Here is a 22977-nt window from a genome sequence, read left to right as displayed (position 1 = left end):
ACTGGTTGGTGCTCTGTGGTCAGCGACTAGACCTCAGAAGGTCGTGACAAACTTAGCGCAGATGAAACAAGCTATTTAAGAGGAAAAATCGGCTCAAGCAATGGTTCAGAAAACTGTTCCGCTTGACCTTATCAGAAGGCTATGATTGGTTGGTTTGGACCCTGGCGCGAAATAGAACTAGAGACTAAAGTGCACCAATACCAACCAATCAGAGTGGTGGACACAACAAGGTCCAAAGATGCGGCCGAAAGCTAGATGGTATCTGCTACGTCCGCATTCACATATATATAACTGAGAGAGCACACAGGTATATAACAGAGAAAGCAGTTTGGCTACAGCCCCATGCTGGCTACTGCCTTATGAATGGATTTGATTGATGGAAGCTGAAAGAAGCCTGATGTGTGTGTGTGTGTATTGTTGTTGCTATGTATCCTTTTTATTCTTTTATTGAATTCAGTCCTCTAAATGGTCACATTTAGAGGACTGAATTCAATAAAAGAATAAAAAGGATGGGGTTGATTTCTTTGACTAAAACCCTTTAAGGTGGTGCTCCAGCATGGCCACAGTCAGATGACTAAAACAAGTAAAAGAATATATATATATATATACAAATTAAAAGGGTAAAGGATTATCAATTTATTAATTAATAAATCAATTAACAATTAACAATTTTTACCAAGCCCATCGGTATGAAAGCACCATTATTGGTGGAGAACTTATTTAAAAGCTCATATATAAAAGCTCATTATTTATTTATTAATTATATTTATAAATATATATATATATATATATATATATATATATATATGACACCCTTCCAAATGCCAACCACTTCATGTTTCATACCTACATCCAGCTGTAAAAAACCATGCAAAACTGACTTCACCTGTGCTGGTGCCACGTAAAAAGCACTCAGTCCACTCTATGGGGTGGTTGTTGTTAGGAAGGGCACCCAGCCATAAAAACCATGCCAAAAGAGACACAGTAACCTGGTGTAGTCTTCTACTTGGCTGGCTCGATGATGATGATGCTAAAATATATGTATACACACACACATATATCTATGTATGTGTATCTTTGTATTTATGTTTGTCCCCTACCACTGCTTGAATACTGGTGTTGATGTGTTGATGTGTTGATGTGTATACAGTTTAGCAGCTTGGCAAAAAGTGGCTGATAGTATAAATATCAGTCATTAAAAAAATAAAAGTACTGAGGTTCATTTGTTTTAATAAAACCTTCAAGGCAGTACCCCAGCATGGCCACAGTCTTATGAATGAAACAAGTAAAAAGGGATAATAATAAGGTTATGGAGGAACATTTGATAATCCCTTTTTTCTCAGAAAGAGTCAGAGAAAAATAGGTTTCTTGTTGTTCTGCTCTGGTTCTGTCGCTTGAGCCTTTATCCCTCTTTTGTCCTTTATCTCTTAGAATAAAGTTGTTTCCTCAGGGCTTGTAGCCCTACAAACTGCATGGCAGTCTCATTAATGCAGGTGGCAGAAAAAAAAAAAAGCACCCAGCACATGGTTGGTGTTAGGAAGAGCATCCAGCCATAGAAACTATGTCCTTTGGCCCATTGGAACATGTCAAAAACCATCCAACCCATGCCAGCATGAAACCTGAAAGTTAACTGATGATGGTGATGACAACGACAGTGATGACCTTTTAAAATCATTCCTCGGTCATTCTATTCTTTTCTTTTTCTTTCTGTTAAAATTAACATAGGCACAGGAGTGGCTGTGTGGTAAGTAGCTTGCTTACCAACCACATGGTTCTGGGTTCAGTCCAACTGCGTGGCACCTTGGGCAAGTGTCTTCTACTATAGCCTCGGGCCGACCAAAGCCTTGTGAGTGGATTTGGTAGACGGAAACTGAAAGAAGCCCATCGTATATATGTATATATATATATATATATGTGTATGTGTTTGTGTGTCTGTGTTTGTCTCCCCAATATCGCTTGACAACTGATGCTGGTGTGTTTACGTCCCCGTAACTTAGCAGTTTGGCAAAAGAGATCAATAGAATAAGTACTAGGCTTCTAAAGAATAAGTCCTGGGGTCGATTTGCTCGACTAAAGGCGGTGCCCCAGCATGGCCGCAGTCAAATGACTGAAACAAGTAAAAGAGTATACACCATCATCTGCCCAAACAAAATTTAAGAAATATAAGCCATCTGGTTCACCGGTCCTCAATCAAATCATCCAACCCATGCTAGCATGGAAAGCGGACGTTAAACGATGATGATGATGATGATGATGATGATAATTTTAATGACTGAAGAGGTCACAGATATGTGATGCAAGATTTCTGGACAATGGAGATGAGTTAAAATTTAAAAATTTTTTAACGAAGCACAGTAATAAACAAGTGAAAAACAAATATATAATATGCATGTGTTTATTTGGCAAAAAAAATTAAATAAAAAATAAAAATAACCATCCTGAAATAAGACAATAATTTTAATAACCCTTAATGTGTCCTCATTTTTGTTCTTTTCCAGTTGCTGAATAGTTCATTGGAAGTAATTCATAGTGCAGATTGTCTCAACAGTGTTTGTCTGGTGACTTTTAATACCAAAACGAATGAAGTTATCATTGTTTGCAAAGGTTCTGTCAGTGTAAGACCCTTTAATCTATCATTTTTTTAATCTTTTGACTTCTTTCAGCCATTGGACAGTAGCCTTGCTGGAACACTACCTTGAAGGGTTTCAGTTTATCAAATCCATATTTATTCTATTGTTGTCTTTTTGCCAAACTAAGTAATTACTCAGGGTAGGCAGTTGGTGACGTTTATGTAGTAAAACACACAAAAAAATAAGTGAAACACAGGCGTGCAACTGAATTGTAGACAGATTTACTTCTGCCTTTATAGTGCATAAAGAAAACATTGTTGTAGGAATGTACGCAGCACGTGTACTATGCATAGTTTTAATACTGAGATTGAAAAGCAGGAGCATATTATGCCTACCTAATCTACAAAAATATAAAATATTTTGCATCAGAGTAACCTTCATAATTTTACTGAATTAAGTGCATATTTTGCCATAAAAGGAAAAAGTTACTATCGATCTATTTCATTCAGGGTAGGCACTGCTTACCTTGCCTACCCAAGCAGCATGTCCCTGGTATATACGATGGGCTTCTTTCAGTTTCTGTCTTCCAAATCCTCTCTCAAGGCTTTGGTCATTAATTTACATTACCCTTCAAGGTTACATAACCATTATTGGCATGGCTGTATGTGTGAGGCATTCACTTCTCAACCATGTTGTTTTGGGGGTCAGTCCCACTGTGTTGTACTTTGAGCAAGTGTTTTCTATAACCCTGGACCAGCTAAAGCCTTCTGGTGGATTTGGTCAACAGAAACTGAAAAGAAGCAGAGACATCAGCTGTTTCCATAAATTTCCTGGAGAAGGGGTCCTAACAGTGAAATATTGAAATATCAGGTAACAGTTCTAGCCATAGACCTGTATTATTAATTTTTATAACGTGCATTGTTTTGGCTTTAAAATAAATATTTAAAACATTTATATATGTATATATATATATATATATATATATATATATATATATATATATATATATATATATATATATATATATATAATCTTTGAATAATAGTATATTACTGGTTGCGGTTTATAACTGACCAGAATGTTGTCATTGTTTTTTTACACCAGCTGTTGTAGTTATCTAATATTGATGACACTTCAGACAAGCTGGAAGCACATTGTCTCTTTTATGCTGGAAGTCAATGTAGACTCTGGATGACTTGGTGTTTGTAAAAAGAAAATAACGAATGAAACAGTTAAACATTTCTAACATTTTCTTAAAGGAAAAGAAGAGTTATTTCCCATGGATTGAGGTTTGTTATGTGAAAGGTGTGTGTGTGTGTATGATTAACGTCCACCTTCTAAGTTGGCATGAGTTGGACGGTTTGACAGGTGCTGGTCAGGCAGATGACTGCACCAGACTTCTATGTCTGTTTTGGCATGGTTTTTACAGCTGAATGCCCTTCCTAATACCATCAAGCTGTTAGATCAGGTTATGAAAGTTACAGAGAGGGTCATAGCCCAACTAATTAGGGAGCGAATCAATTTAGATGAGATGCAGTTTGGGTTCGTGCCAGGTAAAAGCACTACTGATGCCTTATTTCTAGTGAGACAGTTGCAGGAGAAATACCTAGCTAAGGATAAACCTCTGTACCTGGCTTTCGTTGACATGGAGAAAGCCTTTGACAGGGTCCCCCGATCCCTTATCTGGTGGTCAATGAGGAAACTTGGGATAGAAGAATGGTTAGTGAGAGCTGTGCGAGCCATGTACAGAGATGCTGCCAGTAAGGTGAGGGTTGGAAATGAGTACAGCAATGAATTCCGGGTAGAGGTAGGGGTCCACCAAGGTTCCGTCCTCAGCCCCCTCTTATTTATCATAGTCCTCCAGGCAATCACAGAGGAATTCAAGACAGGTTGCCCCTGGGAGCTCCTCTATGCTGATGACCTTGCCCTAATTGCGGAGTCACTATCAGAACTAGAGGAGAAGTTTCAGGTGTGGAAGCAAGGTCTAGAACTGAAGGGCCTTAGAGTCAACCTAGCTAAAACCAAAATCCTAATAAGTAGGAAGGTAGATAAAACACAAACCCCTTCAGGTAGATGGCCCTGCTCAGTATGTAGAAAAGGAGTAGGTAGTAACTCTATAAGATGTACCCGGTGCAAGCTATGGACACATAAGAGGTGCAGCAACATCAAAGGCAGGTTAACTAGCAAGTTAGTTTTTGTTTGTGGCAGATGTTCAGGTGCAATAAAGACTGTAAACAAACAGGAAACAACTTCTATCTCATTCCAGGGTGAAAAACTAGAGGTAGTCGATAGCTTCCGCTATCTGGGCGACCAAGTTAGTAGTGGGGGTGGGTGCGCTGAAAGTGTAGCTGCTAGAATAAGAATAGCCTGGGCAAAGTTTAGAGAGCTCTTACCCCTGCTGGCGACAAAGGGACTCTCACTCAGAGTAAAAGGCAGACTGTATGACACATGCGTACGAACAGCCATGCTACATGGCAGTGAAACATGGGCTGTAACTGCTGAGGACATACGTAAGCTCGCAAGGAATGAAGCCAGTATGCTCCGTTGGATGTGTAATGTCAATGTGAATACCCGTCAGAGTGTAAGTATCTTGAGAGAAAAGCTGAACATTAGAAGCATCAGTTGTGGCGTGCAAGAGAGACGATTGCGCTGGTATGGACATGTGGTGAGAATGGATGAGGATAGCTGCGTGAAAAAGTGCCACACCCTAACAGTTGAGGGAACCCGTGGAAGAGGTAGGCCCAGGAAGACCTGGGCTGAGGTGGTGAGGCAAGACCTTCGTACATTGGGCCTCACCGAGGCGATGACTACTGACCGAGACCTTTGGAAATGTGCTGTGCGTGAGAAGACCCGGCAAGCCAAGTAAGATCGTTGCCAGTGCCTCTGGACTGGTTCTTGTGCGGGTGGCACATGAGATGCACCATTTTGAGCGTGGCCGTTGCCAGTACCGCCTGACTGGCTCCTGTAGGATTTTCGAGCGAGATCGTTGCCAGTGCCCCTGGACTGGCTTGTGCGGGTGGCACATAAAAGACACCATTTCGAGCGTGGCCGTTTTCGTGCGGGTGACACGTAAAAGCACCCACTACACTCTCTGAGTGGTTGGCGTTAGGAAGGGCATCCAGCTGTAGAAACTCTGCCAAATCAGACTGGAGCCTGGTGTTGCCATCCGGTTTCACCAGTCCTCAGTCAAATCGTCCAACCCATGCTAGCATGGAAAGCGGACGTTAAACGATGATGATGATGATGATGATATATGTGTGTGTGTGTGTGTATGTATATATATATATATATATATATATATACACACACACACGTCATTTCCCATTCCCTAGTCCAACCTTCTCCCAGAAAATGTTATAATGTTTTTCTGTTTTCTTCTAGCTTTCATTCCATTTTGTTTTTACCAACACTAAGCTTCCCACAGTCTATATATACCTCCAGCATAACAGAGGCTATGTGCTTCCAGCCAGCATGCTAGAAGAGTTGTCAATAAGCGCAGTAGTCGGTACAACAGTGATGATAGCATTCTAACCAGTTATGTGGCATAGATATCAATGATGTATAAAAAAAATATCTGTTCTATTACTCATATTGAGTGTGCTTTTTTTTTTTCCTGATTTATAGACAACTAACTCATAATATATCATCATCATTATCATCGGTTAACGTCCGTTTTCCATACTGGCATGGGTTGGACGGTTTGATTGGAGACTGGCAAGCCAGGAGGCCGAACCAGGCTCCAATCTGATCTGGCAATGTTTCTACAGCTGGATGCCCTTCCTAACACCTACCACCCCAACAGTGTAGTGGGTGCATTTTACGTGCCACGACCATGGGAGCCAGTCAAGCAGCACTGGCATTGGCCACATTCAGATGGTGCTTTTTATGTGCCACCGGCACAGGAACCAGTCAGGCCGTGGGGTGGGGCTAGAATCGACTGCGTTTGGATGGTGCTTTTTACGTGCCACCAGCACTGGTAACAGCCACAACTACAATTTCCATTTGATTTACTTGACTCAATAGGTCTCCTAAAACATGGAATGTCGCCCGATGATTCAAAGGTACTTTTTAAATGGGGTTGTTATGTGACACTGGTGTAGGCTATGGCTGTGATCTCACTTTCCTTGCCGGGTCTTCTCAATTACAGCATATCTCCAGAGGTCTCAGTCTTTTGTAATTGCCTCTGTGAGGCCCAATGTTCAAAAGTCATACTTCACAACATCATCCCATGTCTTCCTTGGTCTCCCTTTTCCATGGGTTCCTTCCACTGTTAGAGAGTGGCACTTCTTCACACAGCTCTCCTCATCCATACATAGCACATGACCATACCAGCGCAGTCGTCTCTCTTGCACACCACATCTGATGCTTCTTATGTCCAACATTTCTCTCAGAGCGCTTCCACTCTGTCGTGTGTGCAAACTGACATTACACATCCAGCGGATCATACTAGCTTCATTTCTTTTGAGCCTACACATGTCTTCAGCAGTCACAGCCCATATTTCACTGCCGTGAAGCACGGCAGTTCGCACACATGCCTAGACAAAAGTGCTTAATGATATAAAAAAATTCTCAAGTGTGCACATCACTCAAAACAATAAGTCTAAGGGAAATAACTCTTGTACGCTAATACTTGAGTTTATCTCCCTTGGCTAAGCATTTTATTGCAACGTGAAAGAAACATTGTTCTCCTAAGTGATTTTTAACCTTGACAGCAGCGTAACTTTGGGAGCGATCAAGGGAGCGCTTTGCGAGGCGCTGGATATTTAGCGGAACCGGGATTTTCCTTACAGATTAGATATTTAAACCAGTGGTTCTCAACCCGGTTCACAAAATTTTTGCTGTTAAAATTTATGTGCAGTAGATTGGTTTTATTTCTACACTACATAAAATATTTTAACCGCTTTTTATGCACGTTATAAAAATATAATGTGACCTTTTTAAGCGCCGGATGGATGAATAAAATAGGTATCAAAGGTGTCTAAAGATGGTAAAAATATGGGTGGAAACGGCTGATTTAAACCAATTACAATGATTACAGTTTAGATACATTCAAAAATATCATTGTTGATATTAGAATGAGTAGGACATTGTATTATTAGTGAGCAGAAACATGACTGTTTCATCTTCAAAGCAACTATTGGTTTCTTTCTCTCTCTCTCTCTTTCTCTTTTTTTTTCTCTGAAAAATTACACTTTTTTTTTATCTTCACTATTTAGCATTCAGATTATTCTATCAAAGTAATGCTTATTTATTCACATTGTTTTGAATCAATCATGCATTATCTTATAGCTTTGAGATTTCAGTGATGTAATTGTTTATTTTTAGAATGGCATTGTGAGGTAGGTGTGAGAGGTTGGATGTGGCCAGTTTTGAACATACAATGGATAGAATCTTTTGGCCAGATATGGCCAGTTTAATTGTTAAAGGGTTTAAGATAACGAAATACTAATATATGTATTTGATTCATTAATGCTACTAATAAAGTTATTAATTGACATCATAAGGCTTTTGAAATATCAACATGAAATAATTCCTTTTAGGAATGATAAATCACAAAACAAGTAAAGCTTCAGATAATAGCATGAAATATCGGTTTAAAAAAACCAATGGTCAGCCTTCAAATTTGTTGATCCAAAATGGCTTTTATTGCAATACTTACATGCTGTATAATATAAGAAAAAATGGCTAATAAACTATGAAGCAAAATTAACTCCCATTTGATTAGAATAATCTATTTATCTATTTACTTATTTATTGCAGAACATGAGGTGGGGGTTTTGATAAATGCCATTTGGTGAAAGGGAACACTTAGTTAAAAAAGTTGAGAACAACTGCTGTATAATCTAAAATGATCCCTGGAAGTTATTTGACCCCTTGCCTAGGCTAATGATATAGAATTAAGAGAGTTTCTGAAAATAGAAAGTGAACTTTTAATTAAGTATGAAGATTATATCTGCTTACTCTTGGAAGAGGGAATATGTGAAATTTACTGAAACTTCAGAATGGAACAATTAATGTATTTTAGAGCTGGTAGAATCATTAGTGCATCGGACAAAATGCTTTATAGCATTTCTTGTGGCTCATTACATTCTGAATTCAAATGCTGCCAAGGTCAACTTTGACGGTCATCCATTCAAGGTCAACAAAATAAGTACCAGTCAAGTACTGTGTTCAATGTAATTGACTGACCCCTTCCACTAAAAGTACTGGCCTTCTGTCAAAATTTGAAGCCATTATGTTTATCATGGCAGTGAGTTGAGCTGACCAAATTGTTAGCGCATTGGACAAAATGCCTTGTGGCATTTCTTCCATCTCTTTATATTCTGAGTTCAAATTCTTCCAAATTAACTTTGCCTTTCATCCTTTCAAGCTCAATAAAACAAGTACCAGTTGGGTCACTTAGAGTGGAGGGAAGTTGTGGCAGGGGGAGACCCAGGAAAAGATGGGACAAAGTATCGAAGGCCAATCTCAAAACACTGAACCTTACAAAGGAGATAAACAGAGGAACGAGACATGTGATGCATTGCTGTACTTGAGAAGACCACAACAGAATTGAGATCCTAAAACCAAGGTGCCACATAAAAAGCACTGGTGATGGTGCCACATAGAAAGCACCCAGTACACTTGTGGAGTGGTTGGCACCAGGAAGGGCATCCAACCATACAAACCAAGCCAAAACAAACAACGAAGCCTAGTGTGACCTCTGGCCTCACCAGTTCCTGCGAAGCCATCCAGCCTATGCCAGCAAGGAAAATGGACATTCAATGTTGTTGTTGATGATGATGCTGATGATGATGATTTACTCCATTCCCTAAAACTGTTGATCTTGTGCCTAAATACAAAACCATCATCATCATCATCTTCATAATTATCATTATCATTATTATCATAACATTTGATTTGCATATGACTGCATTTTCTTCCTGTTATAATGCATTACCATTATTGTTTCCATTTTATGAATAATTCTGCAGTTAATTTCTTTCTTTGAATAATAATAATATCCATTTTGATAATAATAATAATAATAATTTTTCTTGCTCTTATTGTAGTAGTAGCAGTAGATTTTTTTTCTTTTTATGTTTCTTTTATAACTTTTCCAAATAACCAGAATCCATGGTGATGGCAGTGGTGGTGAGGTTAGTACTTACTCTTGGGAATTACATCATCCACAATTTCTACTTAGAGCTAAGTGGAATCAGCTGTCGAGAGAGGAGAGTCAAGCGTTGTGATATTGGAGCAGAACACAACATTGGTGGGGCAGGATACAGTGCCAACATTTTAGCTGATTGTCTGGTACCCTGCTAAATCACTCACCCATAGCCTTCTGAAAAAGATGGAGTAGTAGTAGTAGTAATGGTGGTGGTGGTGGTGGTGATGTTTGTAGTGATGCTAATGTATTAAGGCATGATCAAGTATCTGTATTTGGAAAATAACACCATAAAATGTTGGCATAAAGTAAGCAGATCAACAGGATTATGTGAGAAGCAATAATGTTATCCTTCTGTGTGTTCTAGGGGACAAAGATCTTTTCTTCTTTTTATTCTTTCTACACGCCATCTGCTTTCTCAGTATAGTAATTCTATCCTGACATAACAGCAGGACAAAGAAAAGAGGGCAACATTAAGAGTAATAAGTTAACTGTTCCCTTGGCAACAATATCCGTAACAATAACATCATCATCTTCGGATGCAAGAGAAACAGCATCACCACCAACAATACATTAATAGCCATCAACATCGGTGATACAGGCTTTACATTTATAAACATCAGCATAAGTGATATTGGCTGTACATTAATAAGCATTACCATCTGTTGTAAAGGATGTAATTAATAAACATCATCGTAGGCACAGGCTTGGCTATATGGTAAAAAGCTTGCTTCGAAACCACATGGTTACAGGTTCAGTCCCACTGCACAGCATCTTGGGCAAGTGTCATCTACTATAGCCTTGGGCTGACCAAAGCTTTATGAGTGGATTTGGTAGGCAGAAACTATACAAAGCCTGATGTGTGTGCATGTGTATATATATATATATATATATATATATATATATAGCCGACCGAAGCTTTGTCATTGAATTTGGTAGGCGGAAGTTACTGCCGTGTGTGTATATGTCTGTGTATGTGCTTGTGCCTCTCTCCCAGAGAGTGAGAGGGGGATATATATATAAAGGTCTGAAAGCTTAAAGATCCTGTGAATGGACAGAGATTTAGAGGCATATTACTTGAAGCTTTTTACGAAATAGAGGAGGATATAGCATCACATAATATGGAAGACAACTGGAGGTTCCTACAAGACAACCTGTTGAGGGCTACTGACCAGATCTGTGGATGGTGCAAAGTCCCCTCTCAACCCAAGGTAACATGGTGGTGGAACAATGCAGTTGACAGGGCCATTAAGGAAAAGAAACAGGCATGGAAGAACGGTGGTAGCAGGGAACTGTATCAGATTGCCAAAAGGGAAGCTAAGGAACAGGTTTACTTAGCCAGAGGGGAAGCAGAAAAAATGTTGCCAAAGACTTGAAGTGTTTCATGTTGCAAGACAGAGTGTGAGAGAGAATGATTATGCCGTAGGAGAGAAATGTGTCTGCATGGATGATGGCTCACTTGTATTTAGTGAGGCTGCAAAGAGAGATACTTGGAGATGCCCCCTGAAAGGTTGCTAAATGAAGAGAATGAATGGCAGAAAGAGAGTCTGCCAAATGTCGACCCAATGGAGGGACCAGCTATCTGAATTGACAGTGCCTTGGTAGATAAAGCAATTAAGGATATGAAGATAGGGAAAGCCACCAGCCCATCAGGGATCACCAAAGAGATGCTTAAAATATCTGGCAGAGTTGGCTTTAATCTAGTCACCTGTATAGTCAATCAGGTGATATATGAAGGAATCATACCCAATGACTGGTGTTGCAACACCATAGTCAACTGCTATAAAAGTAAAGGTGATGCATTAGATACGAATAATTACATAGGTATCAAGTTGTTGGATGAGGTAATAAATGTCATGGAGAAGGTCGTAGCCCAATTAATTGGGGAGAGAGTTAGTTTAGATGAGATGCAGTTTGGGTTTGTGCCAGGGAAAAGCACCATTGATGCTATATTTCTGGTAAGACAGCTGTAGGAGAAATACCTAGCCAAAGATAAACCTCTGTACTTGGCTTTTGTTGACATGAAAAAAGCCTTTGACAGGGTCCCCTAATTCCTTATCTGGTGGTCAATAAGGAAACTAGGGATAGATGAGTGGTTAGTGAGAGCTGTGCAAGGCATGTACAGGGATGCTGTCAGTTAGGTGAGGGTTGGCTATGAATATAGTGAATAATTCCAGGTAGGGGTATGGGCCCACCAAGGATCAGTCTTCAACCCCTTCTTATTCATCATAGTCCTCCAAGCAATAACAGAGGAATTCAAGACAGGATGCTCCTGTGAGCTCCTCTGTGCTAATGACCTTGCTCTAATAGCTGAGTTACTATAAGAACTAGAGAAGTCTCAGGTGTGGAAGTAAAATCTAGCATTGAAGAGTCTTAGAGTCAATTTAGAGATAATTGCACTGCTATGGTCATATGTTGCATATAGATGAAGACAGCTGTGTGAAAAAGTGTCACACTCTAGCAGTAGAGGGAGCCTGTGGAAGAGGTACACTCAGGAAGACCTGGGATGAGGTGGTGAAGCACAACCTTCGAATGTTGGGCCTCATGGAGGTGATAATGAGTGACTGAGACCTTTGGAGATCTGCTGTGCTTGAGAAAACTCGGTGAGCCAAGTTAGACCGTAACTGTGGCCTATGCCAATGTAGCATAAACGGCCCATTTCAGAGTACCCTTTAATCATTGGGCAATAAACTGAGCTTGCGAAGACCTGTTGAGGCAGGTGAAGTCATTGTCATGGCCGATGCCAGTACTGCCTGACTGGCACCTGTGCCGGTGGCGCATAAAAAGCACCATTCAAGCGAGGTTGTTGCCAGTGCCACCTGACTGGCTTCACATGCCGGTGGCACATAAAAAGCACTATTTGAGCATGGTCGATGCCAGTACCATTTGACTGGCCCTCATGCCAGTGGCACGTAAAAAGCACCTACTACACTCTCAGAGTAGTTGGCGCTAGGAAGGGCATCCAGCTGTGGAAACCTTGCTAGATCAGATTGGAGCCTGGTACAGTCTTTTGGCTTGCCAGTCCTCAGTCAAACCATCCAACCCATGCCAGCATGGAAAGTGGACGTTAAATGACAATGATGATAATGATATATGTGTGTGTATGCATGCGCGCGCGTGTGTGTGTGTGTGTGTGTGTGTGTGTGTGTGTGTGTGATGTATGTGATTGTGTCTGAGTGTGTCCACTGGTGTTGGTGTATTTACGTCCCATAACTTAGTGGTTCAGCAAGTGTGTCTAATAAGATAAGTACCAGGCTAAAAAAAAAAAGTACTGAGGTCGATTAATTCAACAAAAAAATTCAAGGTGTTGCTCCAGCATGGCTGCAGTTAAATGATTGAAAAAAAAAAAGAAGATATCAATGACACTTGTTGTACATTAATAACTTCAACTTCATTAATATGGGCTGTATAAGAATTGGTAGCTATTTCTATCATAGGCACAAGGTCACAAATTTTGGAAAGAAGAATGTAGTCAATTTAATTTCCCCAGTATTGAGTGGTTTGCTGTCCAAGAGAAATAAAATAAAATATCAGTGCTGGTGGGTATTGAACTCAGAATATAAATACTACAAGACTCTACCACACCGGTTAATATGACAATAGCAACAATTATTACAGCACAGCAACTCTGTCATAATGACAGGTGGAGTGTGCCAATGAGAGGGCCTCTACCCTATTGCTTATTAAGTAGTAGTCATGTTACACCCAAATCACAAACCCCTGCCTTAAATAAAGAAGATCACACTGGAGCATAGGCTCTGATCTGTACGCCACTGTGTCCTTTATTTAAGGCTGAAACGACTTTGTTCATAGATCTACTTTGTGATGCTTGACTTGAGGATAAACAGCATCAACATGTATAATAGCAACTATAAACAATGACTTATGAGAAATTTATTATTATTTATATTGTATCATTATTATGTATATAATATAGAACATCATCTTCATCATCAAATGATGTCTATTTTCCATGCTGTTTTCGCTTGGATTGTTTGACAGACAAGGACTGGCAAGCTGGAGGGATGCACCAGGCTCCAGTCATCTGTTTTGACAAGGGTTCTACAGTTGGATGCCCTTCCCTAATGCCAAGTGCTTTACAGTGTGTAATGGGTTCTTTTTTATGTGGTGCCTGCATGAGTGCTCTATATATGGCACCAGCACAGGTGCTTTTTATGTAGCATCAACATGGGTGCTTTTTATGTGGCACCAGCACTTGTAGAGTCACCAGAGGAGATACTTAGTTACCTCAGTAGGACAAGGAAGTGGAGAGGGCAGTGGCAGTGGTGGGATTATGGCCATAAAAGACATGCCTGTGTATATGGATGACCATGGTTTTACAATATAAAATTGTGCAGGTGGCACGTAAAATACACCATTTTGAGTGTGACCGTTGCCAGTACCGCCTGACTGACCTTCGTGCCGGTGGCACGTAAAAGCACCCACTACACTCTCAGAGTGGTTGGCATTAGGAAGGACATCCAGCTGTAGAAACTCTGCCAAATCAGATTGGAGCCTGGTGTAGCCACCTGGTCCACCAGTCCTCAGTCAAATCGTCCAACCCATGCTAGCATGGAAAGCGGATGTTAAACGACGATGATGATGATGATGAAAATGTTTACAACGAAAAAGTCTTGTATTTGACTTTAAATGAGATGACTTATTCATTAGGATTCATGAATCCAAAGATAGAAGAGGACAAGAACTACAAATACATCTTTAACTAACATGCATTCCTTTGTAATATATTTTCAAATATTCCATGTAATTTTTCCATTTTCAGTCATGGGGTTTCCAAAAAGGATTGCGGCGTTTGGTGCGGAAAAAAGCATGTACACCTAATGAGCTTGGTCAAGATGCACCAAGTGAAATCATTTTGGACAGCAACGATATCAAAGTCCAGAAATGTTTCATCAGTGTGAATGCAAATGTAATTGTAAGTTAGTTACTTTATTAACTTTACAGCTCAAAGTCAGCCAAGGGTAAAGCTGTGTAATTTAGGTATCTTGTGCATGGTTTAGTGGTTAGGGTGTTGGACTCATGATTGTAAGATTGTAGTTTCAACTCCTGGTCTGGGTGATGTGTTGTGTTCAAGAACAAAACATTTCATTTCACATTACTCTAGTCAATCCGGCTGGCAAAAATGAGTAATCCTGTGACAGACTATCATCTCATTGAGGTGGGGATATATATGTGCCAGAGAAACCAGGAAACCAGCCCTATGGGTCTGTATAGCTTGAGAAGGATCTTTATCCTTATCTATCTTTAATTTAGGTATCTTAGGGAGTAAACAGAAGTTGCATGGGAGCTAGTGTATGTGGGTAAGCTACCTATGCATTAGTGTGGAGCGAAAAATGCAACTTTCGAAATTGGTTACCAAGAATCAATATTTTGTTGCAAATTAGGGTTAAAAGAAAGGTATATAAAGAACTTTATGGTTAAATATTCTTTTCGGGCTCCACAATGCAACAGAAAATCTTTTAAATCACTACTTTTGGTCGAATTTTGGATTTCATGAATTATAAACCATAACAAATACATATTTCTACATAGCAGAATGCAAAACAATAAATATATTATCCTTAAGAGGTTATATACCAAATTTCAGTACAATTGACTAATATCTTAAGGTTCTGCATTGACTATAAAGAAAACGGGAGTGTGAGCTTCTCTCCAGTGCCGTTGCAATGGTCATTGTGTGTGGATGTATATCATATGTAACGAGCAGGAGTGGCTGTGTGGTAAGTAGCTTGCTTATCAACCACATGGTTCCGGGTTCAGTCCCACTGCGTGGCACCTTGGGCAAGTGTCTTCTACTCTAGCCTCAGGCCGACCAAAGCCTTGTGAGTGGATTTGGTAGACGGAAACTGAAAGAAGCCCGTCATATATATGTATATGTGTGTGTGTTTGTGTGTGTGTGTTTGTCCCCCTAGCATTGCTTGACAACCGATGCTGGTGTGTTTATGTCTCCGTCACTTAGTGGTTCGGCAAAAGAGACCGATAGAATAAGTACTAGGCTTACAAAGAATAAGTCCTGGGGTCGATTTGCTCGACTAAAGGCAGTGCCCCAGCATGGCCGCAGTCAAATGACTGAAACAAGTAAAAGAGTAAAAGAGTAAAAGAGAGTAAATATTAGAGTCGGAGGTTACCAATCGTAACAATAAATGTTTTTGTTTGTAGCGATGATAATTTTGTGTAGTTTTCGATTGCGACAGGTTATAAGATGAACAGTGATCGAAGTTGTAAAGAATTATTTATTTACCGTTACGTTAATAAATGCCATACCACGACGGGTAGGTTAGTGTAATAGTAAAACACAGTTCTTAAAACATGCAAGGTAAAGAAAGTTAATTTCAGCCTGTATATGTGTGTACACTTTCTCATAGTAGTATATATATAGATAAAGATAGGGTAATGTTACCTAGAAAAGGATGCGAGCTAGTGATAGTTATAGGGTGTGCGACGTTGTCTCACAGCTGCTGGCAGTAAACTTCATTTTTTACCTCTGGCCAAGGTTCTAGCTGGTCAGCCAGACTTCATTGTCACTGAGTCGTCACCGACTGGTGACTAAACTGTTGAGTCGTCACTGACTGGTGACTAAACTGTTGAGTCGTCACTGACTGGTGACTAAACTAAATTTTTCTTGGGATTTCCTTGCTTTTATAACTATCTAGAAGGATAGATATATTATTGAAAACAATGAATTCAGTTGGTGGTCCTGTTATCTCTATTCTAGATTTTGGTGATGTAGAAGAGGTTAAAAAGGGTCAAGTGGTAAAGACATTGTTTCGGCCTAGCTAAAGGCATCTGGAAAATATTAAACTGCTGTCACAGAAAAACTATTGTTCCACTGTGGGAAAAGTTCTGTTGCAGTGTTGATTTAAATTTGGCTATGGTGGATCGAATCCACTTCATGCATGCAAGATCCACTACACATACATATATGAATTTTTCTGCTTTGTACCTTGACTTTAAACCATTGTATTAAAATTAATGATTGTGTTAAATTTAGTGTTGTTTACATTTAGTGATGACTCGTAAGCCAATAACGTGTCATGATATTGAATGCCCAATATTTGGTACTCTATGTGATCTTAGCAAGTGAGTTTTGCCAACTTACAAGGACGTACTAAAATGTGTTTTAATTGGACAAGAAAAAGAAAAGAATGTAGTTAAGAAAGATCCTTCAATTAAATAAATTGTCAAGATGTAGTAAAAAAGATAATTCTTCTTTGGCAAACAGCATCCATCCCTTGTATTATGATTGGGTCAGTTAAACCGAAAATCTTAAACTTTGCTAAACTGATAAGTTATGGGGACATAAACAAACCAACATACATACATACATACATACACATATATTTGATGGGCTTCTCTCAGTCTCTCTCAACCAAATCCACTAATAAAGCTTTGGTCAGCTCAGGGCTATGGTTGAAAACACTTTCCCAAGGTGCCATGCAGTGGGAATGAACTCAGAACCATGTGGTTGGGAAGCAAGATTCTTACCACATAGCCTATGTTTATAGATATATACAAAGGTAAATATTAAATATTAATATGTAAAGACATTCGAGCAAGATCGTTGCCAGTGCCACCGAACTGGCTCCTGTGCAGGTGGCATGTAAAATACACCATTTTGAGCGTGGCCGTTGCCAGTACTGCCTGACTGGCCTTCGTGCCTGTGGCACGTAAAAGCACCTACTGCACTCTCGGAGTGGTTGGCGTTAGGAAAGGCATCCAGCTGTAGAAACTCTGCCAAATCAGATTGGAGCCTGGTGTAGCCATCTGGTTTCACCAGTCCTCAGTCAAATCATCCAACCCATGCTAACATGGAAAGCAGATGTTAAACGATGACGATGATGATGACGATGATGATGATGATGATGATGATGATGATGATTTTATTTCCAATTTGTGTAACTTTGACTCCTTTCTAATATGAAAATATAACTACATGTCAATTAAATGAGATATCATTTATGCTATTTATAAAACAAAAGACCAAGTGTTAGTATATATTTTATTTACTTTCAGGTGTTTCTTGTACAATTCATGGACTTCGTGTATTCAAAACAAAGGCTTCATCAAAGTAAAATATGCGCAATGACTTACTTCAAAACATATCAGTTGCTTATAACTGGTTCTGCAGAAGGTTGTAGTAAGTAATTCTTTCAACTCTCTTATCATTACTAGAACAATATTTATTATACTTAAAGTAAAAGGGTAAAGATAAAGTTACCTTCTTGAACCATACCGACTAATAAGGGCCAATTTCCCAGTATCTATGGCATATAAATTCCTCACCTGGATGAGATGTCAGTCCACCACAGGATTACTCATTTTTGCCAGTTGAGTGGACTGGAATTAACATGAAATGCAGTGTTTTGCTCAAGAACACAATGCATCACCCAGTCCAGGAATCGAAACTACAATCTTACAATCATGAGTCCAACACTCTAACCATTAAGTCACATGCCTCCACATAATAAAAATTAGTACAGGACCCTTATTCTAGAGATCCCTTCGTCAGCGGGAAATGGTTTGCACTTTTTGATCAATAAAATCAAAGTTTATTTCTATTTATAAACATAAGTTACATAATGTCTGGAAATTCTAAATGTTTCTGTTATCATATAAAAATGTCCAAACTTTTATACATAGGTGCAGGAGTGGCTGTGTGGTAAGTAGCTTGCTTACCAACCACACGGTTCCAGGTTCAGTCCCACTGCGTGGCACCTTGGGCAAGTGTCTTCTAGTATAGCCTTGGGCCAACCAAAGCCTTGTGAGTGGATTTGGTAGACGGAAACTGAAAGAAGCCCGTCGTATATATGTATATATATATATATATATATATATATATATATATATATATATATATATATATATATATATATGTATATATATATATATGTATGTGTGTTTGTGTGTCTGTGTTTGTCCCCCCCCCCCCCCCCCCAACATCGCTTGACAACCGATGCTGGTGTGTTTACGTTCCCGTAACTTAACGGTTCGGCAAAAAGAAACCGATAGAATAAGTACTAGGTTTACAAAGAATAAGTCCTGGGGTCGATTTGCTCGACTAAAGGCGGTGCTCCAGCATGGCCGCAGTCAAATGACTGAAACAAGTAAAAGAGTAAAAGAGAGTAAAGAGAGAGAACTCACTCTCAGTTTTTTTTTTTTTTAATATTATCTCACTAAAGGACAGTTGATGGCCAATTTGGTTGAATCATCATCATCATCATAATCTTCATTCTCCTCCTTGTCATCATTTAGCATCTATGTTCTATGTTGGTATGGGTTGAGTGGTCTGATAAGATTCAGTGAGTGCAAGGACTGCATTGTGCTTCAATGCCTGCTTTGGCATGGTTTCTAGGCTGGAAGCCCTTCCTGTTGCCAACCACTTTACAGCTTGTATTGGGTGCTTTTCTCGTACCACCAACACTATTGAGGTTGCCATACAGCTCACAAGACTATGAACTCTGAAGGAGAGGAGGGCTCAGCTTTACACAAGGGTATGAATGGTTAAAGTATGAGAGGTGGAGGGTAGGCACAGGTGCATGGCTACTCACATTTTGTTGGGGAGAGAAAGAATTATCAGTAGGATCTGCAAAGGGTTAGATATTAGAGATGAAATGTCCAAATAGTCCCTCAAAGCATGAAGTGAGAAGAAGTAGGTGGAGTACCACTAAAAACTATGTTGTAATTATTTCTCTTTATGTTCTCAATTTTATATCTAACTAGATTTGATAAAATAAACCCTAGAAAATATTGCATAAATTAGCTACAGCTTTCTTTCATATATTTGGCATATGTTTGTGGCTTTGTGTCATTCATCATCATCGTTGTTTAATGTCCGCTTTCCATGCTAGCATGGGTTGGACGATTTAACTGAGGACTGGTGGACCAGGAGGCGACACCAGGCTCCAATCTGATTTGGCAGAGTTTCTACAGCTGGATGCCCTTCCTAATGCCAACCACTCTGAGAATATAATGAGCGTTTTTATGTGCCAGTTGCAAGACATCAGTACCTGCCACCACTATGCATATATTACAAGAAACACCACGATTGGTCTTACTTGAGATGTTATTTGACTGCACATTTGCACTTATATTTATGAAGTCATTACTAATACACTTTTCTTTTTTTTATTATTTTAGTCAAAGTTTGGGATCCAGACTGGAATGTGTTGCTGGTCTTTGTGGGTCATAATGACAAAGTTGTAAAGCTCGTGCATTTTCCACAAAGTATAGCAAATCTTGTGTCTGTAAGTACTGATGAAACTTTAAGAATATGGAACCTGGAAACACAAGAAGAAATCAGAAGGTATACTAAAGATGAGGAATTATATTCGTTTTCCTCTGTCTTCATTCATTTATTCATTCATTCAATCGTTCACTTTCTTTTGTAAGTTGTAAATGTTGTTTAAATAGAAGCCAACTTTAAGCAGATTTATGACTAAGGGTATTTCATCTGTCCTCACAACAATTCTTTTCTTCTCTCAGACACTGTGTATCTAGGATTACATTATGCAATGTGTCCCAATCTTTCCCAAGACATTAGGGGTAAATTGTGGCAGATTTGAAGGATTATGTTCTGGTTTTATCATTGGTTTGGTTATTTGTAAAATGCTTATCACTGTGTGTGTGTGTGTGTGTGTGTGTGTGCGTGCGTGCATGTGTGTGTGTGTGTGTGCGTGTGTGCGTGCATGTGTGCATGTGTGTGTGCGTGCGTGTGTGTGTGTGTGTGTGTGTGTATTTGTGTTTTTTCTGTATGTTTAATAATGGCTGGGACAAAGCATCAGAGCAGAAAAGACAACATCCGTGTTCTTTTTCAAGACCCTATAACTTGTGAGAAGAAGAAGTCAAAGTTATCCTCAAGCCTGAGACTCGATCCAAATGCCTGTCATCAAATAAAATTTGGTGACGAGTTAAGTCTAACAGCCTAAAACAAGTTTCTTTATATTTTTTTCCAAGATTTCAGATACACAAATTGAATGTAATTTTCAGTTGTGGCTGTGTGAAAGTTTACTTCTCAACCACATGGTTCTGGGTTCAGTTGCACCACGGACAAGTGTCTTCTGTTATAGTTCAAGGCTGATCAAAGCCTTGTGAGTGGATTTGGTAGACAGAAACTGAAAGATGCTCAAAATATGTGCAGCAATATCAGAGAAAGATTAACAGGGAAAATAGTTTTTTTTTTTTTGTGTGGAAGATGCACAGGTACAATAAACACTAAAAATGTACAGAAAATAGATTCCATCAACTGCCAGGGATGTAAACTAGAGGTAGTAGATAGTTTCCATTATCTAGGTGACCAAGTTAGTAGTGGAGTTGGATGCTCCAAGAGCATAACTGTGAGAATAGGAATAGGCTGGGCAAAGTTCAGACAACTCCTACCTCTGCTGGCAACAAAGAGCCTCTCTCTTAGAGTGACAGGCAGATTGTATGAGGCCTGTGTATGAACAGCTATGCTACACAGCAGTGAAACATGGGTTATGATAGCCAAGGAGAGGCATAGGCTTGAAAGAAATGAAGCCAGTATGCTTTGCTGGATGTGCAATGTCAGTGTGCATGTACAACAGAGTGTAAGCACCTTGAGAGAAAAGTTGGGCATAAAAGTGATCAGATGTGATGTGCAACAGAAATGACTGCGTTGGTATGGTCATGTGATGCGCACGAATGAGAACAGCTGTTTAAAGAAGTGCCGATCTGTAGAGGGAACCTCTGGTAGAGATAGACCCAGGAAGACATTGGACAACGTGGTGAAACATGATCTTCAAACTTTGGGCCTTACAGATGCAATGACTAGTGACCAAGATCTTTGGTGATATGCTGTGCTTGAGAAGACTTGTCACGCCAAGTGAAATCGTAGTCGTGGCCATTGCTGATGTCACATAACTGGCATGTAAAAAGCACCTTTCAAGCATTGGGCCTCACAGAAGCAAAGTAGCTGATGCCAGTGGCATGTGAAAAGCTTCTTTCGAGTATTGGGCCTCATAGAGGCAATGACAAATGACTGAGACCTTTGACATTTTGTCATGCTTGAGGAGAAGACCCATGAAGCCAAATAAAATCACATTTGTGGCAGATACTGGTGTCATGCAAATGGCACCCATGCCAGTGGCACATAAAAGCATCCATTACACTCTCAGAAGTGTTGGCATTAGGAAGGGCATCCAGCCATAGAAACCATGCCAAATCAGACTGGGGTCTGGTGCTGCCTTCCAGCTGGCCAGCCCTGGTCAAACTGTCCAACCCATGCCAGCATGGACAACAGACGTTAAATGATGATGATGATGTTAATTCTTTATGCTAGTTCCATGCTACGACCTGACAATCAATGGTGTTGGTTTGCTTATGACCTTGTAACTCAGTGGTTCAGCAAAAATAATCAACGGAATAAGTGTCAGCCTTGAAAAAACAAAACATATATATATATATATATATATATAGGGGTTGATTTGTTAAACTAAACCCTTCAAGATGGCACCCCAGCACAGCCCTAGTCCAATGACTGAAACAAGCAAAAGCAAGATATGTATATGTGTTTATATATGCATTAGTGTGTGAATGTTTGTGTCTCCTTGTCTTGACAGGGCATGATAGATGGATATCATTCATTTCCTATATTCTGTAAGAATATGTCTGGTAACTTGCAGAGCATCCAGCCATAGAACATCTGCCTCAATAAGCTCCATCTGACACATGCAAGCATGGAAAAGTGCACATTAAAACAATGATGATGATGATATTAATTTTCACTGCAAGAATCAAATATCTACTATATTTCCTAGCAGACAGGTCAGTGTGGTATATAATGTAAACGTGTAAACATTCAAATATTTCTCTATCTTTGCAAGTCCTGCTATATTTCACATGGAATTTCTGATCCTTTAAAGCCATCTTGGTTTATAAGCTAATCTGCCTTTTTTGGTTGTAATTTTTGGTCTGCAGAATTTGACTTGTATGCAGGAAAATATAGTTTCTCCATAAACTATCCTATATATTTATATATAATTGTTCTTTAGTTTAACTAATGAAATGGAATTCAATCAGACATTCTAAACACAGAGTTCTTTGTTGTTTGTTAGAATAAAGATTGAAAAGAATGTGACAATACTTGGCAGTATTCCAGACAAAGAAGAACTTTACACATGTTCCAACAAGGATTTATTTTTGTGGAAAACTGATCATTTATATAATCTCTTTATGGTAATTGGGTAAGACAAATTTATAATTAATATGTTTTCACTTTTG

General features: G+C 39.4%; 1 protein-coding gene across 3 annotated transcripts in view; it reads left to right on the top strand.

Annotated features, from left to right (window-relative positions):
• LOC106872345 (uncharacterized) overlaps positions 1-22977 on the top strand; it is a 102229-nt gene that overhangs the window by 17515 nt on the left and 61737 nt on the right. For 2 of the 3 annotated variants that reach the window (XM_052966644.2, XM_014919300.3), the window contains 5 exons: positions 2499-2615; positions 14504-14656; positions 17755-17878; positions 19879-20044; positions 22812-22940. In XM_052966644.2, coding sequence (XP_052822604.2) covers positions 2499-2615; positions 14504-14656; positions 17755-17878; positions 19879-20044; positions 22812-22940 — 689 coding nt within the window. The remainder of the gene's footprint in view (positions 1-2498; positions 2616-14503; positions 14657-17754; positions 17879-19878; positions 20045-22811; positions 22941-22977) is intronic. The other variant, XM_014919301.3, reaches the window with a different exon arrangement.

The sequence above is a fragment of the Octopus bimaculoides genome, chromosome 3, assembly GCF_046866305.1.
Source record: "Octopus bimaculoides isolate indiv1 chromosome 3, ASM4686630v1, whole genome shotgun sequence".
Lineage (NCBI taxonomy): Eukaryota > Metazoa > Mollusca > Cephalopoda > Octopoda > Octopodidae > Octopus > Octopus bimaculoides.
This window is presented reverse-complemented; position numbering and strand designations above follow the sequence as displayed.